Source organism: Callorhinus ursinus, unplaced genomic scaffold (assembly GCF_003265705.2).
Source record: "Callorhinus ursinus isolate GAN/ISIS: 27379988/994484 unplaced genomic scaffold, GSC_fseal_2.0 scaffold4, whole genome shotgun sequence".
Classification (NCBI taxonomy): domain Eukaryota; kingdom Metazoa; phylum Chordata; class Mammalia; order Carnivora; family Otariidae; genus Callorhinus; species Callorhinus ursinus.
This window is the reverse complement of record NW_027397066.1, coordinates 43,502,299-43,519,623: the sequence shown is the minus strand read 5'-3', so window position 1 is coordinate 43,519,623 and position 17,325 is coordinate 43,502,299. Positions and strand designations below refer to the sequence as shown.

The 17,325-nt window shown below is 43.7% G+C and overlaps 1 protein-coding gene across 1 annotated transcript; it reads right to left on the bottom strand.

Annotated features, from left to right (window-relative positions):
- Positions 1 to 563: 563 nt before the first annotated feature.
- On the bottom strand, positions 564 to 15,484 carry SRD5A3 (steroid 5 alpha-reductase 3). Its single transcript, XM_025887605.2, has 5 exons — positions 15,183 to 15,484; positions 8,393 to 8,535; positions 6,177 to 6,374; positions 2,658 to 2,792; positions 564 to 1,521 (listed from the first exon to the last, which is right to left on the bottom strand). Exons 1-5 carry the CDS (start codon positions 15,401 to 15,403, stop codon positions 1,262 to 1,264), a joined length of 957 nt encoding a protein of 318 aa, XP_025743390.1. The 5' UTR covers positions 15,404 to 15,484; the 3' UTR covers positions 564 to 1,261.
- Between the last annotated feature and the right edge of the window lie 1,841 nt (positions 15,485 to 17,325).

Below are 17,325 nucleotides of genomic sequence, written 5' to 3'. Positions count from 1 at the left end.
GAATTAACAACTTTAGAATGTGCTTTCATATGCCTATATTGAAAGTTTAGATTAAGCAGAATCTCAGTCTAACAGCTTTGGTTTACTACTCCAGGGATGAGGGTGGGAGGACGTTTTCAGACTGCATTTGATTATGTGTCTGATTAATAATGAGGTTCTTTCTCCCATAGCAAGGTACCTGTTAGTGCCAAACTTCAGTAGCTAGTAGACTATAATATGATACCTGCACAAAAGCCATCAAGTTAATACCTCAGTCACCAAGCCAGTAAATCTTACGCTGCACAAATGTGCAGTTTTTACAGCGTTGCTCAGGTTGCAGTGTTACTTTTCAAGTTCTTGTTTTTCTTTTAAACCATCCATTTATTTCCCTTTGATTTATCATGGCTATTTTCCTGAACATAAACTGTTTTACTGTTTTATTCCTAAAAATCTTCAGATTCACTTTATTAAAATAGTTCAATAGTTAAACTCAGGCAAACCTTAATCCAGTGGAGTAACTCCATATGAACGAGGCTATAGCACTAGCCCATCTGCAGCGAAGGTCAGTCCATTCATGAAGGCTCTTTACACATAAATACAAAAATATTTTATTTTCAGATGCTTTCACTTTTAAGGTACTTCCTTGAAAGGCATGTCAAAAAAAGTATTAAATAAAAGAGGTTTCCTATGATTTGAGTGGAAACCACTCTTGCTGGTTACATAACCGGAAATCTTTGTGGCCGTATGTGAAAGTATAAACTATCTCCAACAAACTCATTTCCCCCTAAATCTGTTGGTGTGGAATTATATATTGTTATTTTCAAAAGCTCTTCTGCTTTTACTGAAATGCAGCAGTTACTGAGCACCTACTATATTGCTTATTATGTAGTCCAGCTCATTTGTCCCTGACAAAAAGCCACAGATGGTCTCATCTCCTCCTCTGGGGATGTACATGCATGTGTGAAGCCGTTTTATATTCTTGGTTAGTTTGCTTGTGAGGCAGCTTGGAGAAGTCTCATCTACTTGTTAGCAGTTGGTTGGTTTTATAAAGCATCTCGGAAGGCAGACACAGTACTCCCAGGCCTGCCAGAAGGATTTCTTCTTTGAAGATTCAGTTTCTTGAGGGGTCTTGCTTTGCTCATTCAGTGAAGACTTTTGGGTGTAGAAATGAAACACAGAGTTTCAAACAGTTCTGCAGAAACTGCGCTTTGGTCCCTAGACTTTGTTGTCCTGAGGAATTGAACCTGTCACCTGGTTTGCATGCTTCATGACTGAGGTTGTCTTAAAACAGGAATGGTAGGAAAGCTTTCCTATGCTTTGGATAGGAGACAAATTTGCTTTTATAGAATTTGTGGCTGAGGAAAGCAGAGAGGGCCTGGCTGAAGAAAACATATGTCACTACTAGCCACCAAGTTAAGTTGTGGAATCCAAAGGTGACAGCCATGGAAATGTAGATCATCAGTTCTGCTAAGTAGTTTGGGGAAGAAACGTATTCAAACCAGTCTCCAAAAGGGATTCGGTGGTTACAGTGAATGACCACTCCTGAAACAGAAACAGAAGACTTCCTGAACAAATGAAGTTGTGGAAAGAGAGTTTACCACCTCAGGCCCCAAGTCATTTAAAAAGAGGATTGCCGACCTGAGTGCAAACCCACTTCCTGTCACACTTTCACTGTCAACCTACTATGTATTAAAAAGTTACATGCTTAGGTTACAATATCAACTGAAAATAAGCACAGAGGAAAGCCTGTTTCTCCACCAGGCCTCCAAGCTAGTCATTAAAAGCTCAGACTGCAAAGTCAGACTGCGTGAGTTCAAATCCTGACTCTACCACTTACATGCTGTGGAACTTTAGAAAAGTTGCCTAACATCTCTGTGCCTCAGCTTCCTCATTTGTCAAGGGAGGCGAAGACTATCCCCACCTCAGGTAAGCACTGTGAGGCTGTGTGTAAAGCACCAGGAACGGGGTCCAGCACAGAATAAGTACTTGATAAATGCTGAATAGTATTATTCCATTTTTAATATTTCTAAAAACCTAATAAAAACTGTACCTGTGATAAGTCAACACAAGCTAACTAAAAAGTCAAGGCTTTTTTTTTTTTTTCTTTTTTTACTGTGGTTGGAATGACACTAACTCAGCGTGGTAATATGAATGCTCACGTGCTGGTTAGGCACGTATCTGCCATGCAGGCCCCCAGATGTAGGCACAGAACAGTCACAGAATGTCAGGGCTAGATGGGGCTGGAAATCTTTTTTTTTTTCTTTAAATTTTTTTTATTGTTATGTTAGTCACCATACATTACATCATTAGTTTTTAATGTAGTGTTCCATGATTCATTGTTTGTGCATAACACCCAGTGCTCCACGCAGAACGTGCCCTCTTTAATACCCATCACCAGGCTAACCCATCCCCCCACCCCCCTCCTCTCTAGAACCCTCAGTTTGTTTTTCAGAGTCCATCGTCTCTCATGGTTCGTCTGGGGCTGGGGAAATCTTTGAGCATAATGCTCTCATTTTACAAAGGGGAAGAACAAGACCCAGAGAGGTGTCTTGTCAAAAATGAGCATTTGATAGAGGAGTCAATTAATTTAGGGCAGAAGGGGAAAAAAATAAAGGAAGAGGGACAACTAACTTCTAAGGGTTAAAACCCACATGCAGTGGCTCTGAAAGGCCTCTCACCTGCTTTATTTTTCCTGAGATTGCCAAGAATGACATGGCACTTGTACTGATGGACAGATGACCAGATAAACATCAGCATTCCGAGGATATGGAACCACCGAGCTTGCATCAAGAGATTTTTCCCTATCACATAGACTACAGAAAAAAAGAAATAGCTTATTAGCAAGACGGCAAAATTTCAGAGGCTCAGTACATGATACAGTTAGTAGAATCATACAGTTAGCAGAACACAATTATCCACTTATTCTGTTCCTCACGACTAGAAAATTATCCTGACATAATTTGCCAAGTCTGGAGGGGAGAGCACTGTCCTGTGGGTGAAGGGGTATGCTCCTCAGCCAGGGGCAGCTTCAGTGGCCCCTGACAGAGAGTGCCCCATGGACACATTCTCCTGCTCCTACTTCAAATGCTTCAAGCACAGAGGTTGGCTCTGTCTGCTTCTCTTGTGATGCACCCTTGTGTGGTGAGGCCGCTTTGCATTTCTATTTCTAAGCCCAGTTTTATGTCTTCTTTCTTACAGTCCACTGTCAGGAAAACACTTTCTAAAGGAATCTCACCCTGAGCCTCCACCCTAAGCCATTCAGGGGAGACCCTGAATCCAGAACACTGACTTGACTGGCTCCAGCCAATGAAGAAAACCCCTGGAGGTAAAGGCTCACAGTGGGGCACCTCAAAAGAGAAGAATCATAGACTACAAGATGAAAACACAAATGGTATCCCCTTCTGATTAGAGAACCATGTTAGATTTAGTTCAGAAGTAGAAACACTCAAAGTATCATCTTCCTCTTTCTTCTTCAGCTACCAAGAAGACGGGAAGAATGCAGGTCTTCTGAGGACTGGCATCAGGAAAGCAAATTAAGGACTTCCTTATGATCAGCAGGAAGCAGTCAGGCTAGTTAGGAACTTGACTGAAGAAACAAAGCTGTCCACTGACTGCAGATTGACTGTGGGGAAGAGCCTGAGGGTCTGGAGCCCAGAGACAGCCCCTACAGGGTTGATTCAGGTAAGAGAACCAAGAATCATGCGATTCCGTATGGGGACCTGGAGGTAGGACTCAGGTGATGACAGCTAATGACTAATGAGAGTCCACCAATGTCTACCTGTGTTAATTTCGTTTAAAAACTTGCCCTATATAAACAGTTTACTATAGACTCTTAATGTTTATTAGACAGCCATTTAATGAAAAGGTTATATTTTTACAGGTTAAAAAAAAACAAAATATGAAAAATAGTTTTAAATTGGAGGGCTTTAAGAGCAAGTCATTTTAGGATTAAAAACTGAAGCAAGTGTTGGAGAGTTCCCATCGCTGCCAAGTCACCTACTCTGAATCTGAGAAAGTACCTATGAGGGTAAGATTCCTAAGAGTAAGTTGGAATTATAATGCAGGAAAAGGGAGGCAGGTAGGTTGAGAGTCCAATCTGTGTAGTATTTAACTCTTTGTTTATTCATTAATTACTGACTGTCTCCTGAGCCTGGCATCTGGCACAAGGGATAAAGCAGTGAGTAAGTAAGGCAAGATCTCAGTCCTCAGGACCCCACGTTCCAGTGGCAAGGGACAGACAGAAATGAGTCAGCAGATCGATAACCAAGACAAGTTCAGGTAGAGAGGGCACTCTGGAGAAAATAAAATACAACAGTGTAATGGAGACTGGCTGCAGGAAGACCCGGAGATGAGAAGGTCTGGGCAGCTTACAGACATTCTTTCTCTTCCTTTTCACAAGAACCCTCTGAAATCGGGATGCGTCCCTGATTACACATGAAGGTTCTGAGGTTCAGGGTGGTTAAGTAAGCCGGAATTCAGACTCAGGCCCCCCGACTCCCAAGCCCAGGCTATTCCTATCAGACTCCACCGCTGGCAAATGCCCCAGTGTGTTCTCTCTCAACGAATTCCTGAAACCAGTTCTACCCATATTGTCCCAAATGCCTGCATATGACCTCTTGAAAGACAAGTAGGTGAAGCAGAAGACAGCTTCAGAAAGGAGTGTCTAGAAAGCGATTTTTGTGGGTGTCTCCGCTGCCTTTTCTTGACTCTTTATATGGGAGGGAGGGCAGAAGCTGGGGTTGAGCTCGAGCTAGCAGACAAAGCTCCGGAAGAGATATGTAATGCCAACAGTGGCCAACAGACTGAAAGCTAGTGGGTTAGCCGCGTGTTTTGGAAAGCTCCTTTGGGTGGAAATTCTAGTACTGTTCACCACAAATAACAGTTCAAACCTTGATGTGGGCTGCACATGAATGCCACAGCAGAAAGCTCAGGGAGGAAACACTGACTTGATTAAATTCAGCGGAATCAGATGGAGAGATGCTAGCTGAGTGGTTGGGGCCAATAAATAATTCATGAATTAATAAAGATCATTACTAAATCGTACTCTAGTCATTCCTCAAGCCATAGAGGCCTTGGGTTGTACTACAGTAAGAGAGAGGACATTTAAAGGGCTGTGCTGATGCTGAAATCAAACCTGAGGAGAAAGCTCACTCAGCGAGTACAGGAAACATCTAGATTTTGGTCTCTATTTACACGGATGGATAGGAAACACGAGACTTGAACTGAGAGATAACAGTCACAAATGGTCGGCCCTACAGTGTCTGGGCAGATGGACACCAAAGGTCCAGGGTGAAGTTAGCCTCCTAACGTCAGTCACCCCAAATGACTTGAGTCATTTGAAACAAGCACGCATTGTTTTTACAAAAATGATAGTCCTATATGTTAGATCTCCAGCCTCCCTTCCCCCCCACCCTCCCCAAAACACACTTCATTTCCTCCTCATAAACAAAGGTCATGATTTTGCTTCCCTTTTCCTGGCTAGTGGGAGCTCAGAAATGTTCAAACATAAGTCTGACTCACCACAGTACTCTTTTGTCCTCTCCCCTCAGGCTGCCTCCCTTGAAGAAAAGCTTCGTTATAATCGGAATCATCCTACGAACTAAATGGCAACGAAATGGCTCTCTACTCCCTCTTCAAATCACAACTGTTCACCGCTGGCCCAGGCCACCCCTCCCTCCTCTGGGTTTCTGAGATTTAATCCTGCATCACCCTTCCCCTCCCACACACGCACCCCAGGGAGACTGAGCCTTTGGTGGAGCAACTGTCTTTGCTGACCCTTCCTCTTGTTCTTGGGTATTTCCCTGCTTCCTGTCCAACTCTTGACCGTGCTCCCTCTTTCTTTCCAGAGTTAACTCTGCATGAGTTCACGGACTTCAATCCCACCAAGGGAGAGCCACATCCCAATTCTTCATCCTCACACCAAGCCTCCTGAACACTGGGGACTTGTACTATCTTTACCACGGGCATTAGTGCTTATGTTAGTGTCCTTCAGGTTTTAGCAATTTTGTAATAGTTACCGTATATACCCTTGAGCATGTTGACTTTTTCTAATGGCCAGTAGAGTTCAAACTCTTCAAATGCAAAGTGGGCTGGGCAGGTCTACTTTCACACCTCCGCCAGGCTCGGTGGAGTGCTTTGCCTGAACAGCACACCCATGTGCCCAGTGACTCAGCGACCAGACCCCAGGGACCACTCACCATTCCTGCCGTCCATGGGCACTTGGGTCAACACAGTTAGGCCGGTGAGGACATAGTAGACAAGTCCAAAACAGTACTGCACGACGTGAATCACAGCATTGGAGAAGACACTGACATAGAAGCATTCGAAGAGCCTTCGCAAGCTGTGTAGCCACAGAAATACTAATACTAAGAATGCGGACAGCGCCAGCTCACCCCCTATAATTCAGAATGCAGCATGTTAGCATCTCTCTTTCCGGGATTAATGCAAAGTTATAGAGAGGGCCCTAAAAATCATCTAGTCTAACACTTTTTTAGTGATGAGGAAGTGGGGTAAGGAATTTGACTAGTGACAAACTCAGGTCTCTGGACTCTCCTTTGTCATGTGAAAGCCTTCTGGTTACATGAATGTCACTGTGAAGGAGTCGGTACACTCAGAACCTGATGTCTGTGGATCTCTGGTTCCTGGCACTAACAGCCAGAGGCAGATGGTCAGGAAGAATGCCTGGATGACCTCTAACAACCCCACCTGGTAGGATCCCTGGGTCAGGGGAGACGAGACACAGGTACTCGGACAGGCAGAAAAGGTGATAGGAACAGAGATAGAGGGAATTATGCATTTCTTTCCATATTCAAAAACAACAACAACAAAAAGAAAAAATTATACTTTCAGGGGACTGTGAGCCTTGAGATCTATCTTTCTACTTGCCTCTCACCCTTCTGCCAAAAAAATTTGGAAGAAATGCTCGTTTTTAAGATGACATAACACCTAGATGTTTTTTTTCCAAATCTTTTTTTTTTAAAAGATTTTATTTATTTATTTATTTGAAAGAGAGAGAGAATGAGAGATAGAGAGCACGAGAGGGAAGAGGGCCAGAGGGAGAAGCAGACTCCCCGCTGAGCAGGGAGCCCGATGTGGGACTCGATCCCGGGACTCCAGGATCATGACCTGAGCAGAAGGCAGTCGCTTAACCGACTGAGCCACCCAGGCGCCCCAGACCTAGACGTTTTTTAAATGAATGTCACACATACACAGATACACACACACACATCATAAGAATATAAGGATACAGTTTAACGAATTTTTACAAACTAAACCATCCTATTCCACCCATATACCCAGCACCCAGATGAAGAAACAGAACACAACCAGCACTCTTTTGTCTCTGCTCCAGGCACTGCCTCCCCCTCCCCCTCCCCAAGGGTAAGCCCTATCCAGACTTCTAGAAGTACAGAATAGCTTTGGCTGTTTTTCTCTTTTAAATACAGTAAACCCTAGTTTTAACTGAGGAAAGGGTTAAAACAAATACACGAATAAAACTCCTCACAACCAACCTTCCAAATTCCAGAACCCCAGCTAGCCCCACAGTAAACAAAGGGAGAGATGAAGTTTTAATGGGTGAAGAGGGATCTGCTAAGGTCTCCACCCCTCCCAAATAGGATCTGCAGAGGTCTTCCCTCTGGCTGTCATCTTTTGCAACGAGTTCCTCTGGTTATACAGAAAAGGATTGTTCCCCTGGAGCCAGTGGTTTGGCTGCTGGAACAAAGGACAGAGACAGCACCAGTACAGTTTGTTTCTAATTCTGCCCTCACCTTCTCCCTTGACATTGAGGCCACCTTATGGTTTTCACCTTCAATTCCTGATTTCTCAAATTGTTCCATGTATCCTTTATCCGAAGTAGAGTGAGGTGAATTTAAACGCTACTTTATAATCACATGGTCAACAACTATTTAGAGTCAATTTTATTACACAACTAACGCTTCCAGTATAACAAACATTTTTAACTGGTGATCAAGAGTAATTTTCTATTATATTTCTGGGATCCTGGGACATTACTTGCTTCAACTAGAGAAATGACAAATGTTTCAAGGCAAACCTGACGGATCCTAAGAGCTTTTCCCCTGAAGTGTAAAGACTTCTGTATAAATTTATCGATAGTACTAAAAATATCAGAGGGAGAACAGCCAGTCTTGTACACAGCACAGCACTTGCTGGGAAGGCAGGGACGGAAGAGCTGACTCTCAGTCTGCTGGGATCTCAGTGAGGGACATGGAGACATCCCAGTGGCCACCAGGCTAGGAACCATGCAGAACTCTTTTTTTGCCCTCACCCTCTACTTCCTGGGCACACAGAGAAGGAGCCTGGGGGAGGCTGTGAAATACCAGGAACAGCTCCCTGCAGGCAGGAAAGGCAGGAACTGGACGAAACGGTTGTTAACTAGCCAGTGGAGTCGTACCTTGGAACTGGGCAGCCCCGAGAATTCTGAGCAGACCGTGAAGCCAATTTGGAAAAGGCACTCCCAGGAACAGAGACTGAGTAAGGTGCCAAAGCAGGAAACCATTCCACAGCACTGAGATGATGTAGAAGTGAGAAAAATACCTGCAAGGTTAAACCAGTTAGGCGATCATCAGAGGAGGTCCACTTGAAAGCATTATGCAGGAAGACTACTTTGAGGCTCCAGAGCCTCTTTCCCCCTTTCCCGAATTACAGCTTTGTTTTTTAATAGAACCTGAATCCTGCAGGGGTTCAGACTTTTAAAAATCTCCTTTCAAATGATGGGACCCGTTAACTCAGGAAAAAGAGGCCTCCGGAGGTTAACAAGAACGTGATTGACCTTGTTAAACGTGGATAGAGGGTCAATTAGCAATCTCTCTTATCTCTGGGTAACAGGATTGGCTCAAGTTCCAACAGAGGGGGCACCAGACCCTGGCAAAGAGAACCTAGATTGTGCCAACACAAGCCAAATGTGTGAAAGATTTCTAAATCCTGAGCAATGTTGCTGCAATAGCCATCCAGCTGTTACACAAGATTTGCAAAACCACAAGCTCTCAGGGCTGCCAGAAATCTTAAAGGTCTTCTGATTGTGTTTTCCTAAATTGTGTTGACCTAAATTAGTTTTATAATAACATGACAAATTTTAACTCATAAAACGAGGGATCAACTCCTGATGGTTACACCTCTCACCAAGTACAGTGCCTATTTTGCAATCAACAGTTATAAATGAAACCCAAATAAAACCAGAGCCAATGGACGTTGAAATTAGCAAGGTTACTTTAATGTGAAAGAGGACGCTGGTTTACTGGAATGGAATCACCAACTATGGCACAAAGACCTACCACAGGTTCTTCTGAGGTCCCTTTAACTATCTTTCTCCTAGTTTTCTTTATTTAAATCAATTCAAAATCTTTCTGACTCTGCAAGGAGTCCTCCCTGGTCTTCAACACAGCACTTTGTATTAAGCTTCCTCCTCGTCACAACAAAGTAAATCGAGCGCAGGGATTCATTCTTCTTCCAGATGATCTAGATGTTTGTATCAGAATTTAGTTTACCCCTCCCCTCCCCAGACCATGCCCACAACCCAGTCTGACAAATACTGATCTAATCTGATCATTCCAGAGCAACCCACTTAATTCTTCCAACTACTGTTAACAAATTCTATCACTAGATCTGCCCTTGCTGAGCTAGCCTGTTGTTCCTGATTCCAATCTTCTCCCGGCTTAAGAGCTTAGTTTCCTCAAAAGTTCACCTGTGTCACTTCCAATGCTCCCTCCCCCACCTGGCCATTGGTTTTTGGTTGCCTTTCACGGTCTTTCTTAAGACACACTTCCTAGAACTGAGGCCAGGTATGGTGCGAGCTGCAGGAGCAGAACAGAACGTCAGTAGGACCTTGCTTTGAAGGCTTCCAAGCAAAGGGGAGGGGCCGACTTTTGAAAAGCATCTTCTGGGCCAGCCACTCTACCTACTTCCTTTCTTCACAAATATTTGAGAGCTTAGAACGTGCTGGGCAGTGTTCTAGGATCTGGGAACTCAGCAGGGAGCAAACAGACCAGGTCTCTGCCTTGATGTTTACCTTTCAGCATACGGTCAACAAATGAACCCATAGTTATCTAGTATAATATTGGGCTAGCGGGCAGAAAGGGTGCAGAGGGGAGGCCATTTGGATGGGTAGTCAAGGATGGTCTCTCTGGAAGTGGATATTTGGCTAGAATGAATAATCCCAGTAAACTTCTAGTGGAAAGAATTTTCTAGGCAGAGGTAATGACAACCACAAAGGCTCTGAGGAACAATAAAGGACAACTGTGTGACAAGGACACTGGCTTTTATCCATTTGTGCAGAGTGACTTAAATAGCTTCTGTTTTAAAATCCTTCTGGCTAATGGAAAAGTTCTGGAAACTGATAGTGGTGATGGCTGCACAACAATGTGAATGTATTCAAAACTAATGAACTGTACACCTGAAAAGGGTTAAATGTTAAGTGTTATGCCATGTATATTTCACCAGACACACACACACACACACACACACACACACACACACACACACACAAAGCATTGCTTATTCATTTCACTCTTTTTAAAGTTAAAAAGAAATCCCTCCAGTAAGTAGGCAGAAACAATCCTGTAAAGTTTATTTGGTTATCTTCACCGGGCAGATGAGAAAACAAAGGCTCAGATGTTAAGTTACGTATCCAAGGTCACACAGTAAGTGGCAGCATTTAGCTCCAGACTCAGCCTGGATGACTCTGAAATTAAAATCACACTGCAGTACTTCCTTTTTAAATTTTTCCTTTTTAAATGTAGGCTCCACGCCCAGCATGGAGCCCAACACAGAACTCACGACCCCGAGACCAAGACCTGAGCTGAGAACAATATTCGGACACTTAACCAGCTGAACCACCCAGATGCCCCTACGCCGTGGCACTTGTAACTCATGCAACCTAGGCCCGCCCGAGCCTGAGCTTTTCTGTCTTTATATTACACGTGCCAATTTATACCAAGCTTAAAGTCAACCAACCCCCCAAATGGGTTTGGTATAAGCTGCTAAGCCACATCTTGCTATGCCCTACTTGCGCCCTGCTGTTTCTGATTCACGGGCAAACTGCTGTTCTTATTCCTACGTTTTGTACATTCTATCTCTTGTTTGGCTTGCCTGATTTCCCTCTGTGAGAAACATCTTCTACTCTATAAATCTCTTGCTTTTTAAAAAGACCCAGCTTTAGCCTCAAACAACAGATCTAAGAACTCCACTCTTTGTTTTAGACATTCTCCCTCTTTTTCCTCCCTTGGCACTTTGCTTAATTGTAGCACTGTTTTCCAAGCCCGTGGGAAGAGGGATAAGGTGATCCTTATGGAAACACAGGATTTGGCACCAGGCAAGCACTCCTTTAATAAATATTTCAGTGCTAATTAGAAGTTAGGGACTGCTCTAGGGATACAGAAAACAACAGATAATTCCAACCCTCATGGCACTTATACTCACACTCACACACAAAAGTAAAATTTATAGCACGCCAGCAGGCGATAACTGTTAGTGAGAAAATGAAAGCCAGGAAGAGAAGAAGGAATATGGGGGGTGGTAGCATTATACTTTTAAACAGGGTGGATAGGCAATATCTCATTGAGAAGGTAATATTTGAGTAGAATATAGGAAGTAAGGACATAAACCATGTATGCGGCTATATGGGGGAAGAGCTTTCCAGATAGAGGGAACAGGCAGTGCAAAGGCCCTGAGGTGGGAAAGAAGACTAGCAGAGAGGCCTACAGAACTGGACTGGCACCACATGGGGGGCTAACTATAGGACACAAAGTCAGTGAGGTGCTGGAAACAAAACCATATAGGGTCTTGCGCTCTCTCTGTGAGTTGGAAGCCACTGGATGATTCTGAGCCAGGAGGCAGGATCTAATAATACATATTTGCTGATAGCTGGAATGGAGCCAAGGCCCCATTAGGGGAGTTATGGGGCTAACTAAGGAAATGAACTAATGTTTACTGAGTTCTGACTAGGTGCCTGGCCTGTGCTAAGTGCTTTAATGTCATCACCACCTATATGACAGGGAGGTGTTACTATGTGAGCACTCTAAGCCATACCACTGCCTTTTGCCTGGACCATCATAACAGCCTCTTATTCAGTCTTCTCCACACAGTGGCTAGTCATCCTTTCAAAACATGAATCTCATCATGCCATGCCTCCTTCCCCATCCTAAAGCCATCAATGGCTTTCCATACACTCAGAATAAAATCCCATCTCCACTATGGCCCTGCCTCTCCCCCTGCCCCACCCTCCCTGACCCACCCCTCCCTGCTGGTCCTCTCCAGTGTTGTCACTGTCAAGGCTACCTCATTTTGCTCATGATCAAGTAATCCTGCTGGATTTCCTCTGAGGCACTTAGTACTACCCAAAATCATCTTGTTTTGTAAGATTTGTTTACATATTTACTGCCTCTTATAAGAACAAAAGCTCTTGGCACCTAAGTACTCTATAAACACTGGTTAAGCAGTTAAGTTAATCAACAAACCAACTAAACCTAAACCTTCTTTCTCTTAAAATTAATTCAAAACACAGTGATCAAGGACCTTATTATTTGTCAGGCACTGAACCAGGGATATGGTAACAAACAAGACAAATGTAAACTTATGGCCAGTTTATCGTCTAGAGCAAGGGTTCTTAACATTTTTCTTCCATGGACTCCATTGGCAGTATGGTGAAGGCTACTGGCCACTTCTCAAAATGTTACTTCAATCATAAAAGACATAGGGATTACCAAGGAAACCAATTATATTGAAATATAGGTAACACAACTACTAAAAAAAGAAATTTGTGATATAGTAATATATGTGCTTAATTACTGCATCAAATAACAAGATCTAGGGATTTATTCTTGTGGCGATGAAAATGTTTTGATGTCTCTTCAATATTTTTAATGTGACATTAATAAAAAAAAAAATACCTGTCACAGTATCGCAAGTACTGCTAATTCCACAGTGGTTCGTTGATTACATTTATCATTAAGAAAATGCTGAATTTTGGCTAGAGGTTAGTGAAATGAAGATGTAATTTTTTTCTAATCTAGGTTTGCCCTGAATTCTGTCCACAGGTCCTCTAGACCTCTGGTTAGGACTGCTGAACCCCTGGAGAAAAGTCTGGATGGCTCTTTGCCTCCAGAGCTCAATTCAATTGCAATGCTTTGATACCATTTTGAAATTCAGAAGCAAAAGTACTTCTATACACATTACACAAGTCAAGAGCATTGTGACTTATGTTGGACATCACCTATTTATTCAGATTTTCTGGGAAATCAATAATCTATGAGCCAAAAGGAAAACAAGAAAAGTACCATCACCTTAATTTAGGAAAAAACCCTACCCAGCAGTGGTAATGGAATGGAACATGCCATGAGCTGATTTAAGGTTTTATTCCTGCCTTCTTAGAAAAAAACAACTCCAAACAAAATTACTTAAGCACCATTTTAGATGCAGAAATATGATTTACAGCTGCATCTATGTGTAAAAATTACAGGCTTATTTTCACTTTTAAGAGTACGACTGGATTTTGCACAAGGAAAAATACTTAAATATAGTACCTAAGCATATTTGTCTTTCTTTCTTGGCCTGGACTTGCTGTATCTTCTTCCAATACTAAAAGAAATGGTTTAAATTTAGAAAAAAACAAAACATCACTCCCAAAAACATCACTTGGGCATCATGGGAGGTTCTACTCTAGAATTCTGGAAGAAGAAAAAGGTGTAAATTATGGGAGAAATTACAACAAGCCCAAAAAGTAGTAATGAATAAAGGAAAGGTACCAAATCTGTTTCTTAGCTGTCATATAATCATGTGCTTAAGCACTAACAGCTGGGGAATGGGAGCCAGAGAATCGGCTGAGCGCAGGGAATGATTTGAAATGTGTCCTTTAATCTAGGGACACCAATACCTTTTTCAAAATTTAGAAAACAAATTGTTAGAATTCACAGTAAGAAATATTTTTTCTTCACTTTATAACATTAAAAAATGATAACCTGAGAATGCCATTGGTGTAAAGCAGAAAAAGGACGTATTGCAATCAAACTTGATTAAAAATAGGATGGATAGTTTTTGCTTAAAAAGAGCCTCTAATAGATAGGGGGTTTGACTAATTTGTCCTAAATACTTCTACCTCTTCCCAGGGCCTCATTCCCTTTCCTCTTCCTGTGAATGACCTAGTTCTTCCTTCTCAGGGTTAACACCTGATGAATCTTTCTCCAACAGACAAAAGCGGGGGCGGGGGGGGGCGGTTATCCACGTTTCAGAAGCCAAGTTATACTCAGCCCCATTCTTGTCTGTGGACCTGGGACACTGTCTCTGAGGTTCAAGCGGTAACCCTGGTGTTTTAATACATTTGAAACCTTATCACGTTCCTCCAGTTTCCTTTCTAAATGTCAACTTTAGATGCACTTTAAACTCAGAAGAGCCACTGCTGTTTTCCTACCCTCTAGAAGTGTTTGGCTGACTCTTCCCAGCTATGTTCTGAATTCAAAGTAAAAAAAATAAAAACCCCCAAACAAAAGCAAACTATAACAAATCTTTACAATTTCTGAAAGAATCCTACATAAGTCCTAACGATTAAATCTTTCACTGAACTTGGTTATGAAACCTGTTGAAAGTCAAAGCTTCGGGGTCAGGCCTGCCAAAATTGTGCACTCTTGGGCTACCTTCTCCAGTGGCACCCGCCACGGTGCTAGTTAGGAGGGTCGGTGCAGACGAAGGAGGTGGCGCCCCTGTGACCAGCGGCTCGCCCCTCGTTCTTTGAGGGTCGGAGAGACAAATGGGGAAAAGAGGCGCGAAGGGCCGGCCTGCCCTCATTTCTGCAAGCGGGTGACCTCAAGTTAGATTATGAGCTCTAGAGTGCAGGGGAGGGGGAAAAAGGAGAATTGGGGACCAAAAGGCTTTAACCTGACGCCTGGGGACCAGGCCTACATTCGGAAGCACTGCCACTTTCCCCGAGGGAAAGACTCCGTGCGGCCACAAGTTCACGTTCACGCGGGGCTCAGCATCCTCGGGGTATTCCGCCCCCTGGGCCACGACGCGGACGCGGCAGTGCCGGGCCGCCCCGCCGAGGCAGCGCCGCGCCCGGAGACCCGTCAGGGCCTCCCGGGCCCGGGCCGCGCCGGCCCCGAGCCCGCCTCTGCTGCCCCCTGCCGGCTGCCCGAGCCGGGCGCCCCGGGCTCTCCGCGCCTCGGCTTCCCGGGCTCGAGCCGGGGCGCGGTTACCTCTTGGGGACATCAAAGACCCGGCAGGCTGCCGGGCGCGACGGCCCCTCAAACTTGGTTTTCCCATAGCGGATCAGGTCCTGGAAAAGCGCGCAGCCCGGGAGCAGGCCGGGCGGCACTAGCTGCAGCAGCAGGGTCAGCAGGAAGGCGGCGGTCAGCGTGAGCCACAGAGCGCGCAGCGGGTTCAGCACCCAGAGCTCGGCAACAGCCCAGAGAGCCATAGCCGACGCGCCCGGCTTCCGCGCTCCCAGGGCCCGAAACAGTCGGCGGCGCTGCAGCGGCTGCCCGCGCGCCGCACGCCGCACGCCGCACGCCAGGCTCAGGTGGGCGGGACGTTGGTGACGCAACGCGGGACGGGGACGTGCGCGGCCCCGCCCAAGACCCGCCCCGGGGGCGGGGTCACGCTGGCGCTCTTTGGTCGTCCTCAGTCCTTAGTCTGACTCGGACCTGTAGGCGGAGCCCCAGAGTATGATTCAACTATATGATTCAAAGAACAAACAACCTGATTGCTGCATTATTTTCAATGGAAAAATGGAAACAACCCTGAATGGTTCACTTTAGGGTATTTAGTTAAATTATGTTACTCTGACAGGTTGTAATATCATGCAGACGTTAACATGGTAATGATGAAGACTAGAAACACGGAACGGAACGCCGTCTATGATAGCTGAAACAGTAGGTTAAGTGAAAATAAGTTGACTATAATTAGACAATAAGTTGTCTGTGATTGCAGACAACCATACTAATACAAATACATGTATATATTGATGAAGAAGGCAGGTCATACACAAAAATGAGTAGTTGTATTATGATGTTGGGAATATGTATAATTTAAACCTGTGAATTAGAAAATCAAGGCAATTGTAAATAACCCAAAAGTGAAAGTGGTAAAGATTGCATTTAAAAAACAGCATTCCTTTCCTTAGAGTTCCACTCCCTGGAAGCAGTTTTTAACTCTATTTAATAACAATGCTATTAATTGACTCATCAATTTTAAACATTTAAAATTTGGATTTAATAAATTTAAATCAATAAATTCAATCAATTTAAATATTGATTTTCAGTTACGATAAATGAAAATTTAACTCTTAGATAATTAAAAAGAAACCTTTAAAATGTCAATTCCAAAAAATATTGTATGTCTATTATTTGACAGGTATCTTTTTGGACAATGAGGACAGAGAGGTTTACAGGACAATGTCACTGCCTTTTTGGAGCTTACATTCTTGTAATTGAGTGGCAGGTAAGTGATGAGAGAGGGGAGAGGCGGTTGGCTTATCACTCTTACCCCAATGAGATACCCTACATGTGTGTTGGATAAACATCAGGGAAATGGGTGGGTAGGTTAATGTGACTTCAACAATCCGAAGGATTATTAGAGTTTTGCTTCTTTGTGCAAAAACACCCAAGGCTTTACCAGTGCCCTGAGAGCCATGTGATAAAGGATGGTCAAATTGGCCTTCTAGCTGGGATAGTGAGTCCTTTTTGTATGACTCAGGATCTCTTTGGCAGGAGTCACCCCTTCATTTTTCTTCATTGTCTTTAGGTTAACACCACAGAAATGCAGCTGGCCTTTCTAGGACATCTTTCCAGACAAGCTACTTCCAGGGTCCAAGTTTCCTGGGTGAGAGAGGTTCTCTTTTAATTATTTGACTTGGGAAAGATTGCAAAACAAGATAGGGGTGTGTGTGTGTGTGTGTGTGTGTGTGTGTGTGTGTGTGTGTGTGATAAAATAGGAAAGACAGGCTAGAGGGAAAAGTTTTCTCTCTCTCTCTCTTTTGGTTCAGATTTTATTGAGTGTACAGCTCATATTCAGACAAACCACCTGTAGAGGGCAGTGGCTGAACAGGAAGTCACAAGACAAACCCTATTGAGAACATTTGCATATGTTTAAATCCTTCCTGGATTGAATTACTTCAGAAGTGGAAGACCAGGCTAAAGTCTGTTAGAAAGATCAGTACCAATAAGTATAAGACAGTTTTTATCTTTCTTCATTTAATTACCAGCACTATATGATCAACAAATCTCTGGCCTTGCCTGCAGTAAATGGTAATGTCATTCTTCTAGTTGTTCAGGCCAAAAACCTTGAACTCAACCTTGATTCCTCTCTTTTTCTCAGAGCCTAACTATAATTAGTCAGCAA